Raw genomic sequence first — 17,618 nt, forward strand, 5'->3', positions numbered from 1 at the left:
ACTTCGCTTAAACCGACAATAGAGCTTATGATGGATATTTAGTTTATTTAAAGGCCAGGGCGTATTCCCATTCACACGTTGAATCGTAACGCATTTATTGTGGAAATACTTTTGGAGTTAAAGGCGTTCTTAAACAAAATTTTGAGAAAGCCATGATTTTTATACCCTTCTATGATTTCAGTCAGAAGTTTGTAACGCAGTGAAAGAGACGTTTCCGACCCCATAAAGTATATATATTCTTAATCAACATCACTAGACTAGTCGATCTAGCCATGTCCGTCTGTCCGTCTGTCCGTCCGTTTCTACGCAAACTAGTCTCTCAGTTTTAAAGCTATCGGACTGATACTTTTCCAAAAGTCTTCTTTCTTTTGTACGTAGTATACATATAAGCCGGATCGGACAACTATATCTTATAACTTCCATAGGAATAATCGGGAAAAAAAGTTCAAAAAATTATTTTTTTTAGTGTTTTTTAACATATAAACACCTACGCTTGGAAATAACATTTTTTAATTAGTTCTGAGTTTCGAATTTAATTTTATCAAAATCGGACGACAATATCATATAGATGCCATAGGAACGATCGGAAAATTGCTGGGAAAATAATATGAAACAAATTATAGCTTCGGTGTTTTTTGACATATTATCTCATACTATTGGGAATATCATTTTTTGTATTTTTAAGAATTTCGAATTAAATTTAAAATGTATAACTGCAAGGGTATACAAACTTCGGCTTGCCGAAGTTAACTTCCTTTCATGTCAATTTTGACTTCAAATCCCATAGACATGTGCAAAAGTTACAAATATTTATTTCTTTTAATGAAGAAATTCTACTTCGGAAGGTCGCCTTCAAAACAAACAAAGAAGAACGCTATAGTCGATTGCCTCAACTATCAGATCTTCGTGTATATATATTAGTCAGCCAAAAGGAGCGCAAACAATATAGAGATATAAAGGCAGCAAAGCAACTTTTTCCGAGATGGCAAGGCGCCACCTACCGTCGGTTACAATATTTTGTCAAACCTTTTTAGTGAATGGTCCGATTTAAATAATTTGCAGTAAGGTATTGACAAAATAATATCTCATGTACACCTTTACAAAATGTGTAATGTTGTGGGCGTTAGGCTACGGTCAGACTATCAAATTATTTGATAAAATGTATCTAGATTTGACATGTACTTACAAAGAAAACAAATTATTTCGTTTTAAATTTCCATACTTAACCTATGAAAAGGCGTAGCCAACTTAGATAATTTGTATACCCGTTACTGGTAGAGTAATAGGGTATACTAGATTCGTCGGAAATTATGTAACAGGTAGAAGGAGCGTTTCCGACCGACGGACAGACTGAAAGACGGACATGGCTAGATCGGCTCGGCTAGTGATCCTGATCAAGAATATATATACTTTATGGGGTCGGAAACGCTTCCTTCTGCCTGTTACATACTTTCCGACGAATCTAGTAACTAATAACCTAGGCCTTTTATTCCCACCAGCCTCAACAGCTCAAATTTTCAACATTTTCACTTTTGAGCTTTCACCGCTTTTTCTTTCAAACGAATTGAAATTGTTAAAGTCTTGGTAGGTAACATTTAAAGTTCTTGCAATACCTTTTGATTGGTGCATCACTCTATGATCGGATCATTACTTCAGATTCTTTTCAATTCAATTCAGCGGTCTCCTTCGCACACTCTCCTGGTGAGCTTCGTCACTACGTGGACGGCCGTTCACAGTAATGTACCTCGTTCCGCGTTGCACCGTGATATCAGAGACGCCAACCAACATTCAGGTTTGGATCTTGGCTAACTACGGTAATAAAAAGTACATTTTAGCTTGTCTAAGTTATAAGTTAGGACCCAGCGACGGTCACGCTGCATATGTGTGCAAAATTTTTAATAAAATTATTAACATAAAATTAACCCTAAATAAGCTATATCAAAATAAAAGGTTTGGAATAACAGGAAAACTAGTGCATTGGGTGTCGAAATATAAGGTCTACGGAATCCCTAAAAGTGCATTATCAACACTATATGCATTAATAACCGGCGACATATTTTTACGACCATAATCCAAACTTTTCTGAAAGAAAGCAGCTGAAGACAATATATCTATAGCATACGAAGTTTATACTATATACAATATGCCTTTCTGCTAGTTGTTAATTATCGAGTAATTCCACTGTTTGAAATGATTAAAAGTCCAATTCCGTGGGGACATCAGTTGTCGGATGTAGTTTTTGGGTCACAACTGACGTGTACATTAACTTAACAGTTAGAGTAGGCATTGATTTTAAGCAACAATCAGTTAACACCTTAACTAACACCTCTCCGGTACCCCTTATTTTAGGTAAGACCCAGGTCAAAGCGCCATGCAATTTGCTCCGGCCACTGTGGCCATCATCTTTGCACTTTTCGTCCTGGCCGATGGAGTGGATCCCGGGAACTTCAAGACCTGCGAGCAGAGCAGCTTCTGTCGGTGAGTTTTACTGCCTGGGTGTAACCAACTGCATGGTAACCTATGTAGGTAGCCGTTAGTCGACCATTTTCTAGATGTGTTCATAGCTATTACTATAGTCTCTCTATTTCCTTTGATTTTATGAATCGGAAAAGCAATTATTATTAGTTATATATTAACTAGTTTGTTTACTGGATAAACTCCTGCAAATGCCTTCTTAATATCCTTTGAAGGAAAGACCACAAATTTTAGTTAGTCCTTAAGTAGTCTCTTTTTATACCCGTAACTCATAGAGTGAAAGGGTGTTATGTATTCGTTGGAAAGTATGAACAGGCAGAAGGAAGCGTTTTCGATCCTAAGTACATATGTATACTCTTTATCAGGATTACTAACCGAGTCGATCTAGTTTCGCCCGTAACGCTAAATCCTGTATGGCGCACACATTAACCAAATCAAAACATTCATTAAAAAGTCATAAATACTTTAAGATTACAATATCTTTAAAAAATGTGGGCGCTAGGCAGACCTTAATCTTTCGGACAACAAACTACCTAGCTAAGGAATCTGAATCTTAATCTGAATCTTCTAACTGTTACATACTTTTTCGGATTACAATTTACCATTTTACTCTATGAGCAACGGATATTAAGTGCGTACATTTTGCTGCAATGGTCCTATCAGCTTCAACTTTCAAAAATGTACCTTTCTTTTGTCACCGCAATTTCTCCTTAACCAAAATCAAAATTTGAAGGAAAATTGAAAATCCTTTCGCTCGGTTTAATCTGACTATCGAATCAGATTTTCATTTTTCTGCTATGTAGCCTCGTCGCGTGTACTGCCTTAATCTTTCCCTGTCGTTTACCAGTCCCTGCTTTATATCTAGCTGTATTAGTCCCCGTGGAAATGAATGATTAACGACTAAATTTACTATATGCTATTTTTCAGACGCTCCCGTAAGGTTCAGAGTGCAGGCAGCAAGTATGCCTTGATTCCGGGTACCCTGAACACCTATGCCGATTCACTGACGGCCGATCTGGTAAACAAGGAGAACCACCATCAGTTCGCCTTTAAGTTGGAGGCCCTAAAGGGCAGCACCTTCCGACTGCAGATCGATGAAAAACAACCACTTCGGTCGCGATATCGCGTTGAACACGCTCTCAAGGGACAACCCCAAGCAGAACACATTCGTATCCAGCGGGAAACTGACGGGGAGATCGTTATAATATCTGAGAAGAACAAGGCCGTTATCCACGGAGATCCTTTCCGAATCGATTTTTATGAAAACGACGTCCTGGTGGTCTCGGTGAATGCCAAGAACTGGCTTTACTTTGAGCATCTGCGTCAGAAAACCCAGGAGCAAACTCCCGAGCCCGCACAAAACGAGAACCAGCAGGAGCAGGATGCCGCTGTGGAAACCCCCAAGGCAGCCGATGCCATCGATGATCCCGGCGCTTGGGAGGAGAACTTCAAGTCGCACCACGACTCTAAACCGTACGGTCCGGAAGCAGTGGCACTGGACTTCTCGTTCCCCGCCGCCGAGGTCTTGTTTGGTATTCCGGAGCACGCCGATAGCTTCATACTGAAGTCCACCTCGGGCACAGATCCATATCGCCTATATAATCTGGATGTGTTCGAGTACATTGTGGATAGCAAAATGGCCCTTTATGGAACTGTGCCAGTGATATATGGTCATGGGTGAGTTACGTCTTTAAAGTAAAATGGGAGAGAACATTTCGAATTTAATAAAATTGGCTAAGAGCAATCAACCTTCCTAAAGTACAATATAACAATTTTATCATATTTTCCTGCAATCAGCATGCTGATATAGGCGAAAATTCCTTTTGTAAACCAATGACTACAATTATTTTCATATATTTTACAGACAACAGCGCACTGCTGGCGTTTATTGGCAGAATGCCGCCGAAACCTGGGTGGACATCCAAACTTCAGAAACCAACGTGGTCTCTTCGTTAGTAAACTTTGTGTCCGGCTCGCGTAAAACTCCTCCACCAGCTGCACACTTCATGTCCGAGTCGGGCATTGTAGACGCCTTTATCTTGCTGGGTCCCAAGCCCATGGACACTTTTAAGCAGTACGCTGCCCTGACAGGAACCCACGAGTTGCCTCAGATATTTGCTCTGGCCTACCACCAAAGCCGCTGGAACTACAACGATGAGAGGGATGTAACTGCCGTGTCAGCGAAATTCGACGAGTTTAACATACCAATGGACACTATGTGGTTGGATATCGAGTACACCGATGGAAAACGCTACTTCACCTGGGACAAGTTCAAGTTTCCGCAGCCGCTGACAATGATCAAGAACCTCACAGAGCTGGGTCGGCATTTGGTGGTGATCATCGACCCGCACATCAAACGGGATAATAGTTACTTCTTCCATCAGGAGTGCACAGATCGTGGTTACTATGTGAAAACGCGCGAGGGCAATGACTACGAGGGCTGGTGCTGGCCGGGAGCAGCCAGTTATCCAGATTTCTTCAATCCCGTGGTTAGAGAGTACTATGCCAGCCAGTACGCACTTGATAAGTTCCAAACTGTAACCGCAGATGTGATGCTGTGGAACGATATGAACGAACCGTCGGTGTTCAACGGCCCAGAGATCACGGCACCCAAGGATCTGGTGCACTTTGGCAACTGGGAGCACCGCGATGTGCACAATCTGTACGGTCACATGCACCTGATGGGCTCGTTTGCTGGCCTGCAGCAGCGCGACCCCAACCAACGGCCCTTCATCCTCACACGTGCCCACTTTGCTGGATCCCAGCGGTATGCTGCCATTTGGACGGGCGATAACTTGGCGGACTGGTCACATCTTCAGCACTCAATAAAGATGTGTCTCACGGAGGCGGTAGCCGGATTCTCATTTTGCGGCGCCGATGTCGGTGGTTTCTTTGGAAACCCTGACAGCGAGCTGCTAGAGCGTTGGTATCAAACGGGTGCATTCTTGCCCTTCTTTCGGGCACATGCTCACATCGACACCAAGCGCCGGGAGCCTTGGCTTTTCCCGGAACGCACCCGCCAGGTGATTCAAAATGCGGTGCTAAAGCGGTACTCCTATCTGCCCTTATGGTATACCGCCTTCTACGAACTGGAGTTGACGGGTGCGCCAGTGATCTTGCCATTGTTGGCCCACTATCCACTGGATAAGGAGGCTTTCAGCGTGGACAGCCAGCTACTAGTGCAGGATCGCCTGCTTGTGCGGCCCGTCATGCAGCAGGGTGTCAGCAAGGTGGACGTCTATTTTCCGGCTATTGATGAAAAGAAGAACGGTGACTGGTGGTACGATGTTGATACTTATCAGCGTCAGGAACGATCAGGCTACGTGTCGGTCTCTGTAGATGAAAACAAAGTAAGAGACGTTATTCTACATATTTCATATTACATATTTAATGCCATAAATATCCTTACAGATCCCCGTTTGGCAGCGTGGCGGCAGCATTGTTCCGAAGAAAGAGCGCCAGCGCCGCGCCTCGACCTTGATGCTGCACGATCCTTACACACTGATTATCTGTCTAGACAGACAGGGCAAGGCATCCGGTTCCCTCTACCTGGACGATGAGAAGTCCTACGACTACCGCCAGGGCAAGCGCATCCACGTTGTCTACAAGTTTACCAACGACCAGCTGGTCAATCACTTTGTGGGTAAGCCCAAATACAAGACCGATGCCTGGATCGAGCGGATCGTGTTCGCCGGCCTGGAGAAGTTGCCCACAAGTGCCAGCATCACAGTGAATGGAATAAGCCAGCAACTGGAGGTGCTCCAACATGACCAAGTCGTCGTCGTGCGCAAGCCTGGCGTCAAGATGGACGTCGACTTCGTTATCAAACTCAATTATGTGTAGTCTGTAGTCGTCGTCGCCCCGTATTAATGTTCTCCTATACCAATATAAATATGCAGTTTCTATTAAAATTATGAAATTATAATGTATTAAGGCGCAGCTCCCGCACTCAAAAACCAATTCCAGAAAGAATAAATTAATAGATTCCTTTCCTTGCCTTCGATTAGTTCTGCATTCTTATCCGCCAATTCCTGCAATTCATTATTCGAAGAGTGCAGCTCAAGTTGAATGTAATTAACGTTTCAATAAACATAAATTTTTTTAAAGAACACGCTATAACTCCCAACTGATTATAATGTAACACCACGGCGGTCCACATTTGTATGGAAACTTGTAAGGTCACACTCTCCCTGCCTATCCGGTGCGCAATGTGGCAATTAAGGCATGCCAAAAAGACATTTTTTGAAAAAAACTCGTGTTAGAGTGCGTTTTGGCTTTAAGGTTTATCACTCATACGCACTGTTACCTTTGATTAAATATATTATTTTCAAATTGGTCTTCTTTAATTAAATGGCAACCAAGAAATCTTCGTATTTTGTACATTTGTATATTCTTATTAACCGATATTAAGAATTTAGGAAGGAAAAAACGATTATTTCGAAAACCAATTCTAACTGGCTTTCTTGTAGAAGTAAATTACAGGGGAGCTTTGAGTGAGACCGGGGCGCAAGGCCTAAATCTCAAAACAATTTAGTTTTCAAATAAATTTTCACAACATATGAAGGTGTGGGAAAAATATATATTTATTTTTCTGGACCGCCCTAATATACACAGAAGCTGCGTGGATCCCCTTGTCGCTTAGCTTAATACAAACATATGTACATATGTTTAAAACCTAAGCCGACACAAATTTGAAAGTATGTCAAAAACTAAGCAAGTATTGGGGAAAGTAGTAATGAAAAAGGCCGCGAACGGTACTGCATGGAAGGTATGCAAAGCTTATTTATCTACTACTCTGACGTCATTGGTCTTGCTATGCGTTTCAATGATTTTTTTTTTTGTTTTTTTATTATTGTCCAATTTAAAATATTTTTGCTATGTCGATAAGTATATCTACTAAAAAAATCTACAAATTCGGGCGTCACAGATCTGTTTTGGTGTCCGTATGAACGTCGAAACTTTGAAAATAATTGCAGAATTGAGATTTGCGATTCAACCTGCCGATGCAGCCCAAGTTTAGGACAATCTCCAAAAAAGCATGGCCTTCGATGACTTCCAAGCCACGTAGTAACGAAGCGCACCTGGAAAGTGTGCTCTACTATCACTGTGGACGGCAGTCCACGTAGGTACGAAGAGCAAATCTACTGTAATTGTCCGATTGTTACGAGTAATACATTAACCGAAAGTTATTGCAAAAACTAAAAGGATTGCATACCAAGGCTTTTACAAAATCAATTGGTTTGGGAGAAAAAGCGGTGAAAGTGTAAAAGTAAAAATGGGGATAAATACCCCCGGCTTTAACCTAGTTGTATTCTCACTTAAAATAAGCATCGAATGACACATTAACTGTCAAAATCGGATGCTCCGTTCAATATAAATAGTCAAAACAAGATTTTGGGGGACTTCTCAAAATGAAAATGTTATTTCGTTTGTCAGTTTGTCCCAAAACGATATTTTAGAGTCCTGAAAATTCTAGACGATGTTTAACAGCTCAATATAAGAAACATTAGTTCTACCACCTTTGGAAAAACTAGCTAGTTTGGCGAGAAAACAGCCATAACAGCTGAACTAACGTGTGAACTTCTTAAGCCTAGTACTCACATCGACGAAAACCGCGAGCTAACCATAGGAGTGAGCGAGAGGCAAATACGCGGCTAACGCTTTTCGTCGGGTCTGTTTTTAAGCGCGGTACTTAGATGAGCTAACGAAATACCAGAAAAAATACCAGATTTCGCGAGTGAAGGAGGAGGTCAGTGCAGTTAGGACGCCTAATCCAAGCTGTTTCCCATTATTGTGCGACTTGACCGACAGGAAGCAATACCACCACGGGGTAAATCCGCAGAATAGTTGAAGCGTTGGAGGAGATCCACTAGAGAATTCCAGTGGAAAGGAACATGCCGAGTGGGCCTTCGCTCTCTACAAGGACATCCTGCCGGACGTGTCCTCGCAAAAAAAGTAAGATATGGCCAAAATAATTTGGTTGCGTTGTACTAATAGAAGAATCTTTTTAGCAGAACCACCAGTAATATGATCTCCGAAGACCTCTCCATTAGGACTCCGTACACCATAACCACTAGCTACTTGGCAGCTTAAGCGGAGCTGGAGGACCCGCTGGCTTCTATAGGGAGGAGGCAAATAGGGCGTCCGCTAAGGAACAGTTGGAGAAGCCATGGCCAGCCACTGCCAGGATGCTGGGCGACTTCCTGCAGCATCAGGGGATCAACCCCGTTCCCAATCCGGCTCCCACTTTCTCAAGGTCCATATGCCTTTTTTTTATTTTTATTTTAATTTTTTTGTGCACCAGCAGACTCTTCTTTTTTAAATTGCTCCAATTGATTTGTTTTCCGTTTGGCAACAAACCCAGCTGCTTGACAGTAAGACCATGCTACATGCATTGCGGATGAACCTTGAAAACATCGGTCACACTACAAAGAATACCATTTTTCGACTAGTAAAACTCTTACCCGATCTGAGTACTAGGCTTTAAGCTACAGGCTTGTGCAATATGTCGTTAGAAAGGTATTTTGAAATACTTTGAACGCCTTTCTTGCATAATTTGTATAAATACCACCACTGAGCATTCAACTTTTCTTGTGCGTATCAAACTCTGTTTTATGGTCCTGGAAATTTTACATGATGTTAAACAATTTAAATAAGAAACTTGTTCTACCACTTTTGGAAATCTCGCTAGTTTGGCGGGAAAATAGCGATAAATAGCTCTATTTTTTACACCCGAAACTTGTGTGCACACTGGGCCAGAAAGTAAATTTTTTGGCCAAAAATCTGTAATTTCTTTCCTGGAATAGTTAGGATGCAGTTTTTTGCGATTTCCTCTTAAAAGATTGAACTTTTCAACGAACTAAAAGTAACATATATTGGAATTTTATATGGTATAGATAATCCAAGCCAAAATCGGACAATTTTACGTACTTTTCGGTTTTTTATTTTTAAAAAAATAACTAGGAAACGCACTCAGTCCATTTTCATACACGATTAAGTATGATAGAAAACAAATTAAAAATAAATAACACCACTTTAAAATATTATGTCGTTTAAGATTTATGAACCGTTGAAAATTGCTACTTTCGGAGACTCCCACTTCAACGTTTATTTAAAAATCGACCTAACAAAATTTTTTATTTTTCACTTCTTGTTATCTCTTTAGATTCTTATAGTCAAATTATTAGAAAAAAATTGTTTGTAAAATATTGTTTTTTAATTTGTTTAATGTTAATTTGACATATTCTGAAGTCATCAGAAAAGTATGCTTCATTTATTTATTTATTTAAGATCATAGTAAAGTTTACAAAACTAATACTAACATAGGGGGTGTAGTGTTAGCTACGACGCCTTCGACTGCGTATTTATTTAAGCTACATTTATATTTGTATAATATATTTTAGTTCTCATCCGAAGGAAGTGCAAGAAATGCAGCATACTTTATGCATACTTAAGTCCTCCCTTATGAAAGACTGAAATTGTGAAAGTTTTTTAGAGACGAGCCAAAAAGTTGATATTTCTCTTTTCGAAATATCGATATTTCATTCGATTGTTTGGTTTCAGAAATAAAAGAAGCGGGAATGAATGAAAACGTAGATTTTAGATGTTAGGCAAACTAAAATCAAATATAGGCGCGCAAAACGTACATTAAGACCTGAAGAAGAAAAATACGGCATTTATTATTATTATTATTATTATTAACAGCTAAACGAAAATTATAAATCCGCGCTTAGCTTAATGATTAAAGCTATAGCAACTAAGGCCTTAAGCTTATTTGAGTTAAGGTTTCAAGTGATTATTTACATGATTTTGTTCTGATTCAAAGGGCTTAAGTTGTAATGTAATTTATAGGTATTGAGAAGAAGCTAAGGGTGTGTATAATATTAAATTAGGTGGTACAGGTTTGTGGCTTTTAAGAAGTCTATTGTTTTATTTAAGTGTTTGTAAGAAGTTATTTTCTCTATTGTATTATCAAGGTGGTTGGTTCTTTCATTATGGTAGAGAGGGCAATCTATAAAAATGTGACAAATAGTAAGGGGTATGTTGCAGTTGGGGCAGAGGGTTGGTGGGGATTTGTTAAGGATATAGTTGTGGGTTAAGTTGGTGTGTCCGAGTCTGATTCTGCTGAATTTTTTGAAGTTTGTCCGTGGTGTGTTTTTTACTATCTCAGGGGTAGCTTTTTCGTGGCAGATTAATTTGTAGTAAGGGGATGCTTTTGTAAGTGTTGTGTTTTCTAGAGTTTGTAAGTTTTGATTGATGTATTTGCTTACATCTGATGGGTTGTAATTGCATTCTGTGATAAGAGGGAAGATGTGGGTGTTTTTAGCTGTTGTGTCTGCAAGGTTATTACCTTTTATACCGCAGTGTCCGGGTATCCAAAGCAGGGTCAGTTTGTCAGTTTTGTATTTGCCTACTATGTTTCGTATTTCGCTTGTGTAATAGTTTTGGTTGTTGGTGTTGTTAATTGCTTTTAAGGAGGAGAGGGAGTCAGTGCATATAACGTATTTTCCTCTATTTTGTTTGGCGTATATGCATGCGGCAAGGATTGCCGCAATTTCCGCCGTGAAAATGGAAGAGAAATCAGGGAGTAGTTTCTGCAGAATTATTTCATTATCTGTGGTGACGCTATATGATACGCCTTTTGGTGATTTTGAGCCGTCGGTATAAAGAAATGTACGGTTTTTCATTTGATTAACAATTTCTTTAAACTTTTGTTGATAGGCAATCGGGGTTGTGTTTGTTTTGTTGGTTGAATTTAAGGAGGTATTAGTGATTGTTTGGCTGCCAAGCCAGTGTGGTGTTTTTTCTTTCTTGGTGGTAATGGGGGTCAATGTTATGTTGAGTTGGTTGCAGAGTTTAATAGTGTTATAGAGGGAGGAGGGGATTTTTGGAGTCTTCTTGGTTTTAGTTAGATTTTTATAAATTTTTTCGATAGGTGATTGCTAGAGTTTAAAATTATTTTGAAGTTTTTTTGTGTGGCGTGTAATGCTCTAAATTCCAAGGGTCTTATGTTTGCTTCAAGTAATAAATTGTTTATTGGTGTTGTACGAAAAGCGGAGAAGGTATGTCGGATAGCTGTGTGGTATAAAGTTTTAATTTTGTTTAGGGAGGACTTGGGGCCATTGCCATATAAATGTATTCCATAATCGACTTTGGACATCAAGATTGCTTTTACTACATAAAGGATGGTGGTAACATTGCATTCAAACTTGTTACTGGATAGGCATTTTATTATGTTAAGTCTTTTTGATAGTTGTAAAGTTAAGTTTTCAATGTGATTGTTCCATTTGTATTTCTTACTTATTGTTATTCCTAGGATTTTTAAGGTGTCTACATCCTGTAGTGTTATATTAGATGGGTGGAAGGCAAAGTTGCAGTTTCTCTTCCTGCATACATGCAAATGTTTGCATTTGGTGTCTGAGAGTTTGGCTCCTGAGTAGTCACACCATACAAGGATTTCCCTAAATAGTGGATCTATGTTGAGATAAGTTGTTTTTTTGTTAAGCTTGTATATTATAGTGTAGTCGTCTGCATAGGCGGTGAATTGACAGTTCTTTTGTTTGGCTATTATTTGGTTTAACTTTTTGTAGGCTATAACAAACAGGTTAACCGACAAGGGTGAACCTTGGGGTATACCGTTGTCTAAGGATTGTGATGTCGAGTATACCTTATTGGCAAGAACTGATATTTTCCTATTGGTGAGAAAGTTAAATATATATTTGGCTATTTTTGGTCCTATTTTCCAATCTTTGAGTTCGTCCATGATGCTGTGGATGCCTACCCTGTCAAAGGCTTTGGCAAAGTCTAAAGAGATGATAGAGGAATGATTTTTTGTTGACAGGGAGGAGGTTATCTGATAATCTAGCATGGCTAGAGAATCAGAGACCGATTTTCCCTTTTTGAATCCGAATTGATGGCTGTCTAATAGCTTGCCATTTGAAGCTAGCCACCAAAGCCGTTTAGATATAATTTTATCCATGACTTTCGCTATGCATGGGTTGAGGGAGATAGGGCGATAAGAGTCAATGGAGGTTTTGTCCATATTTGGTTTGGGTATAGGTATGACAGTGCTCACTTTAAACTGCTGGGGGATTTGTGAGTTAAGGATGTTATTAAAAAGGTTGAGAAGTCTTTGCAGTAGGCTTGGAGATAGGTTTTTTATTATTGGGTAGCTAATACGATCTCGTCCCGGAGTCGTGCCTTTAAGTTGATTAATGGAAGCTAGCATTTCGATCATGGTAATGTCTTTTTCAATACTAAGGGCAATAGTAGATGGGATGTGTGAGAAGTCGTGGGTTGAATTTGATTTTTGTTGAATGAAGGTTGGGGGAAAATTGTTGTCGAGTGCTGAGTTAGACCAATGGGTACTAAGTGTGTTGGCTATTTCATTATTATCAAGTATGTTTTGTGTGGGGTTATTGGGATCGGTAAGGCAGTGAATGTTGTGTCGTGTTTTTAAGCTACAGAAGCGGTTTATGTTTGACCATATTTTGAGGGTGGAGGACTTTGGGCTTATTTCAGCTGTAAAGTCTTGAACAGATGTTCGTTTCCTAATTTTTATTTCCCGTTTAAGTTTGGCGTTTGCTTTTTTGTATGCAAGTATGTTTGTCATGTCAATGTTTCTGTTTAGAGTGAGCCAACATAAGTTTTTTTCGTTTTTGAGTTTTTGAAGGGTTTGGTCCCACCATGGAACAGTTTTCTTTATTTTAAATTTATGTGATTGGGGAATGGTTTCATTGGCTGCTTGAATAATTATTTTAGTTATGTTGGCTGCTTCTTTGTTTATGTTTGAGCTGGGAAATCTTTCGATAGATAACTTTTCGGAAATCTCTTGAAATAGGGGCCAATTAGCTTTTATAAGGTTGAATCTGGGTCTTTCGACAGGGCAGGTGATGTTCTGTTCAAACAAGTCGATATGGATGGGATAGTGATCACTACCCGAGATGGAGTTATCTGTATACCATTTGGAGCTAAGAGAGAGTAAAGGTGATGCGATAGAGAGGTCTATGTGGGTGAAGGTATGGTGTGTAGTAAAGTGAGTTGGTGATCCGTTGTTAAGTGTTATTAGTGAGGATTGGTTAATAAATTTAAATATTATGTTGCCTCTAGTATTGTTGGCCTGTGAGCCCCAACTTCTATGCCAACTGTTAAAATCTCCTGTAATTAGGAAGGGTGGTTGTAGACTGTCGTAAATGTTTCTAAGGTTTTGGATTTTAAAAGATTTGCTGGGGGGTATGTAGGATGAGATTATGGTGAATTTGATTTTGGAGTGAACTTTTACTGCTATTGTGTCAAAGTCGGGTGCATTAGTCGGTACGATTTGTTGTTGTATTGAGTTGTGGATTAGAAGTGCTACACCTCCATATCCGTTTATAGCCGTATTTTCGTGGTAAAAGGTATAGTTAATTGGGATAGGAATGTTTTGGGTGGAGTGTAGGTGGGTTTCTTGTAATGATATTATTTTTGGGTTGTGGTTTTTAATAAGGACTTGCAACTGGCTATAATTGTTAATATACCCGTTTAAGTTCCATTGGAGGACTTTTAGCATTGTTAAAGTTAGGTTTTTGTTGATAGTATATGGTATTTTCTTGTATGTAGGCTAAGGTTAAATGCTGTCGCTATCGCTGTTAAGCAAATGGTTAGTGATTTTGTTGTTTTTCTTAGGTTTTTGTTCATTTTTTTCCTTAGATTTAAGGGGCTTGGCAAGTGTGTCTTGTTTGCTTTTGTAAATTTTAAGTTTGAGTTCTTCTGATAGGGATGAGCTAAGTGTTGATGTTGATTTTGATGTTGAGGCTAATGCGGGTGTGGTGTCCATGGGTATTTCGAGATCGTCGTATGATGTTGCTTTTCTTTGTTGTGGTTGGGCAGGTGTGATATTTTTGGATGGTTTGACTGCAGTTTGGTGATTGGAGAAGCAAGAAGGTGGTTTTGTGGGTATTGTTGCATTTTTGGTTGGTTGTTCTGCTGATATGGTAGAGTATAGTGCTGGTTGGTGTATGTGTCGGGTGTAGTATATTTTGATGGCTGTTTTGTGGTCAACTTTTTCTAGGGTTTTGATTGATGTAAGCTCTTTTTGCTTTATGAATACTGGGCATGTTTTGTCAATTGGGTTATGTTTGTTGGTTGGGAGGTCGTATTTGCAGTTTATGCAGAACTTATCATTGGCACATGTTTCGTCATTGGATGTGTGTTTCTCTGCGGAGCAGTTGTTGCATAGTGTGTTTGATTTGCAAGCTGTTGTGGGGTGACCAAGTCTGAGGCAGTTGTCTTTTGGGATCAATGGGTTAAAAAAATGTATTGTATCATTCAAACGGCATTTAAATTACCTTTCCATTGATGCCAAAAAATTTACAAGAAGTTAGTTCAAATTATGAGTATATTTAACTTTTGTTTTGTCAAAATACTTATGCCGACCAGTGTCAAAATCGATTTTGGTTAAAACTTTAAGCTGTATAGACCTTGAGATTCGTCAACTTTGGACGACATTTTGTATAGCCCTTGAGATTCCTCAACTTTGGACAACATTTTGTACGTGCGTATGCAAACGCTATTTTAGGGTCATGGAATCATTTAGAAACTTGAACTCTACGGCTTTTGGGAAAGTGGAATTATTATATGATTGATATTTAATTCAAAAACATCTGATATCAAACAAAAACACCTCTTAACAAAGTTTTAACATTCGGCACGCTGCAATTCAATATACCAGTGTTTTTATCATTCGACACGCTTAATCAAAATCGTACAGCTAAACACAGGCATATTGAACTGCAGCGTGCCGAATGTACAAAATGTTGAAAGTGTATTTATCTAGTAGATCGTATAATACTTTTTCGTTACAAATTTTGATATTAGAACTTTTGTTTGTTCGATCGTCACTAGATTCTTATCACGTTAAGAAGTGTTTTTGTTTGATCACTATGGACGGCAGTACACGTAGTGGCGAAGCGCGCAAGAGAGCGTGCGAAGACAACTACTATATAAAGCCGCAGAATTGAAAATCTGCCATTATGGTCCGATCGTAACGAGTAATACACCAATCATATCAAGACTTTCGAAATATAGATTTGTTTGGGAGAAAAGGCGGTGAAAGTGTAAAAGTAAAATTTTAGAAAATTGGAGCTGCTGGATACGGTGGGGACAAAAGCCCCCGGCTGTTTAGCTAGTTTTTTTCTTACTGAGAATACGCGTCGAATGACACCTCATTTGTTGAAATCCGATGTCCCGTTTAAAAGTAATTCAAAAAACAAGATTTTCTTATTCTTCCCAAAATGAAAATGTTTGTCCTTTTGTTTGTGGGTTTGTATGCATCCCAACTTAGTTTTAGGGTTTTGGAAATCCTATGGATGTATAAAGTAGCTTTAAATAGAAAACGTTTGTTCTACGACTTTTTGAAAAACCCGATAGTTTAGCGGAAAAAAAAGCTAGAATCGAATGTAATATCATTTTTCGTCACAATTGTTGATATCATAAATTTTTGTTAAAGGCGCGTTCGCCACTACTTTTTACCTCGTTAAGAGGTGTTTTTGTTTGATATACATATAGCCGCAGAATTGAAAATCTGCTGTGTTGGTCTGATCGTAACAAATAATGCACCAATGATGATGATGATGCTCGAAAGGTATCGCGAAAACTAAGAAGATTGCATAACAAGTCTTAAGGGATCTTAATTGGTTTGGAAGAAAAGGGCTGTGAGAGTGTAAAACGGCAAATTTAGATAGTTGGAGCTGTTTGGGCCGGTGGTGATAAATGCCCCCGGCTATTAACCTAGTTCTATTCTTACTGCACCGAATCCGCACCGAATGACACTTCATATGTTAAAATCCGATGCGCCGTTCGAAAGTTATTTTGGTGGACTTTCCAAAATGAAAATTGTTTTCTCTTTGTTTGTGGGTTTGTTTGAATCTTTTTTTGGTTTTAGGGTCTTGGGAACTTTATGGGTGTAACAAGAAGCTCGATATAGAAAACTTTTGTTATACAACTCTTAAGAAAATCGCTAGCTTGGAGGAATATCCAACAAAATAGCTACATTTTAAAAGCTTATAGTTTGTAAACAACTAATGCTACAGATACGTGTCGCTAGAAAGGTAATATAATTTGCTAATCACGCTACCATAGCTTACGCTTTTCGTCTGTTATTCAGCGCGGTACTCAGATTAGCTAAGTAAATACCAGATTTAGCGAGTGAGTTTCGATGAACGCCGTTAGTCGTGGCCCAAAGAATAAGAAATTTAATCTTTGGCGGTGTTCGTGCAAAAGCGGTGTGGAAGCTAAAAAATAAAAATTGAAGGAAAACCCAAAAATCGACTGCAGGAGGTTAGTGCAGATTAAAAAGAACTATTCCAAGCGGTTGTATATTGTTGTGGGACTTCACCGACAAGAAGCAATACCACAACGGGTACCTTACCGCTTAGTGCGTTTCAAATGTTGCGATTGCCAAAGTTTTAATGATTATACCCGTTACTCGTGGAGTAAAAAGGTATACTAGATTCGTCGGAAAGTATGTAACAGGCAGAAGGAAGCGTTTCCGACCCCACAAAGTATATATATTCTTGATCAGGATCACTAGCCGAGTCGATCTAGCCATGTCCGTCTGACCGTCTGTTCGTCTGTCTGTCCGTCCGGATGAACGCTGAGATCTCGGAACTATGAGAGCTAGGCTATTGAGATTTGGCGTGCAGATTCCTGAGCATCTTTCGCAGCGCAAGTTTGTTTCAGCAGAGTGCCACGCCCACTCTAACGCCCAAAAACCGCCCAAAACTGTTGCTCCTACAGTTTTGATGCTAGAATTAAAATTTTAGCTGAAATGTATTGTTCTTATTAATACCTATCGAATGACCCAAAAAAAAATCGTAAATATGAACGCGGATATCTCGGAAAATATCAAAGATAGAGAAATGGGATTTCAGATTTAGATTGCGCGCAGCGCAAGTTTGTTACGCGAATATGCCACGCTCACTCCAACGCCCACAAGCCGCCTAAGCCTGTGGCGCCCACAATTTTCATACTAGATAAAAAGTTTGAATTGAAATGTAATGGTCTCGTCAATACCTATCGATTATCAATACCCACAACGCTTAAATCTGTCTACCGCCGGTTTTCAATCTCGCTTTGCTGCTTGCATATCTCCATTTCCCTTTGGT

General features: G+C 39.4%; 1 protein-coding gene across 1 annotated transcript; it reads left to right on the plus strand.

Moving 5' to 3' along the window:
• The first annotated feature begins 1,844 nt into the window (after window positions 1-1,844).
• LOC119556827 (neutral alpha-glucosidase AB) lies at window positions 1,845-6,594 on the plus strand. The gene is made up of 5 exons (XM_037869283.1): window positions 1,845-1,950; window positions 2,350-2,478; window positions 3,403-4,152; window positions 4,340-5,825; window positions 5,887-6,594. The coding sequence occupies exons 2-5, from the start codon at window positions 2,372-2,374 to the stop codon at window positions 6,316-6,318; spliced, it is 2,775 nt and encodes a 924-aa protein (XP_037725211.1). The 5' UTR covers window positions 1,845-1,950; window positions 2,350-2,371; the 3' UTR covers window positions 6,319-6,594.
• The last annotated feature ends 11,024 nt before the right edge of the window (window positions 6,595-17,618 follow it).

The sequence above is a fragment of the Drosophila subpulchrella genome, chromosome X (genome assembly GCF_014743375.2).
Source record: "Drosophila subpulchrella strain 33 F10 #4 breed RU33 chromosome X, RU_Dsub_v1.1 Primary Assembly, whole genome shotgun sequence".
Taxonomy (NCBI): Eukaryota; Metazoa; Arthropoda; class Insecta; order Diptera; family Drosophilidae; genus Drosophila; species Drosophila subpulchrella.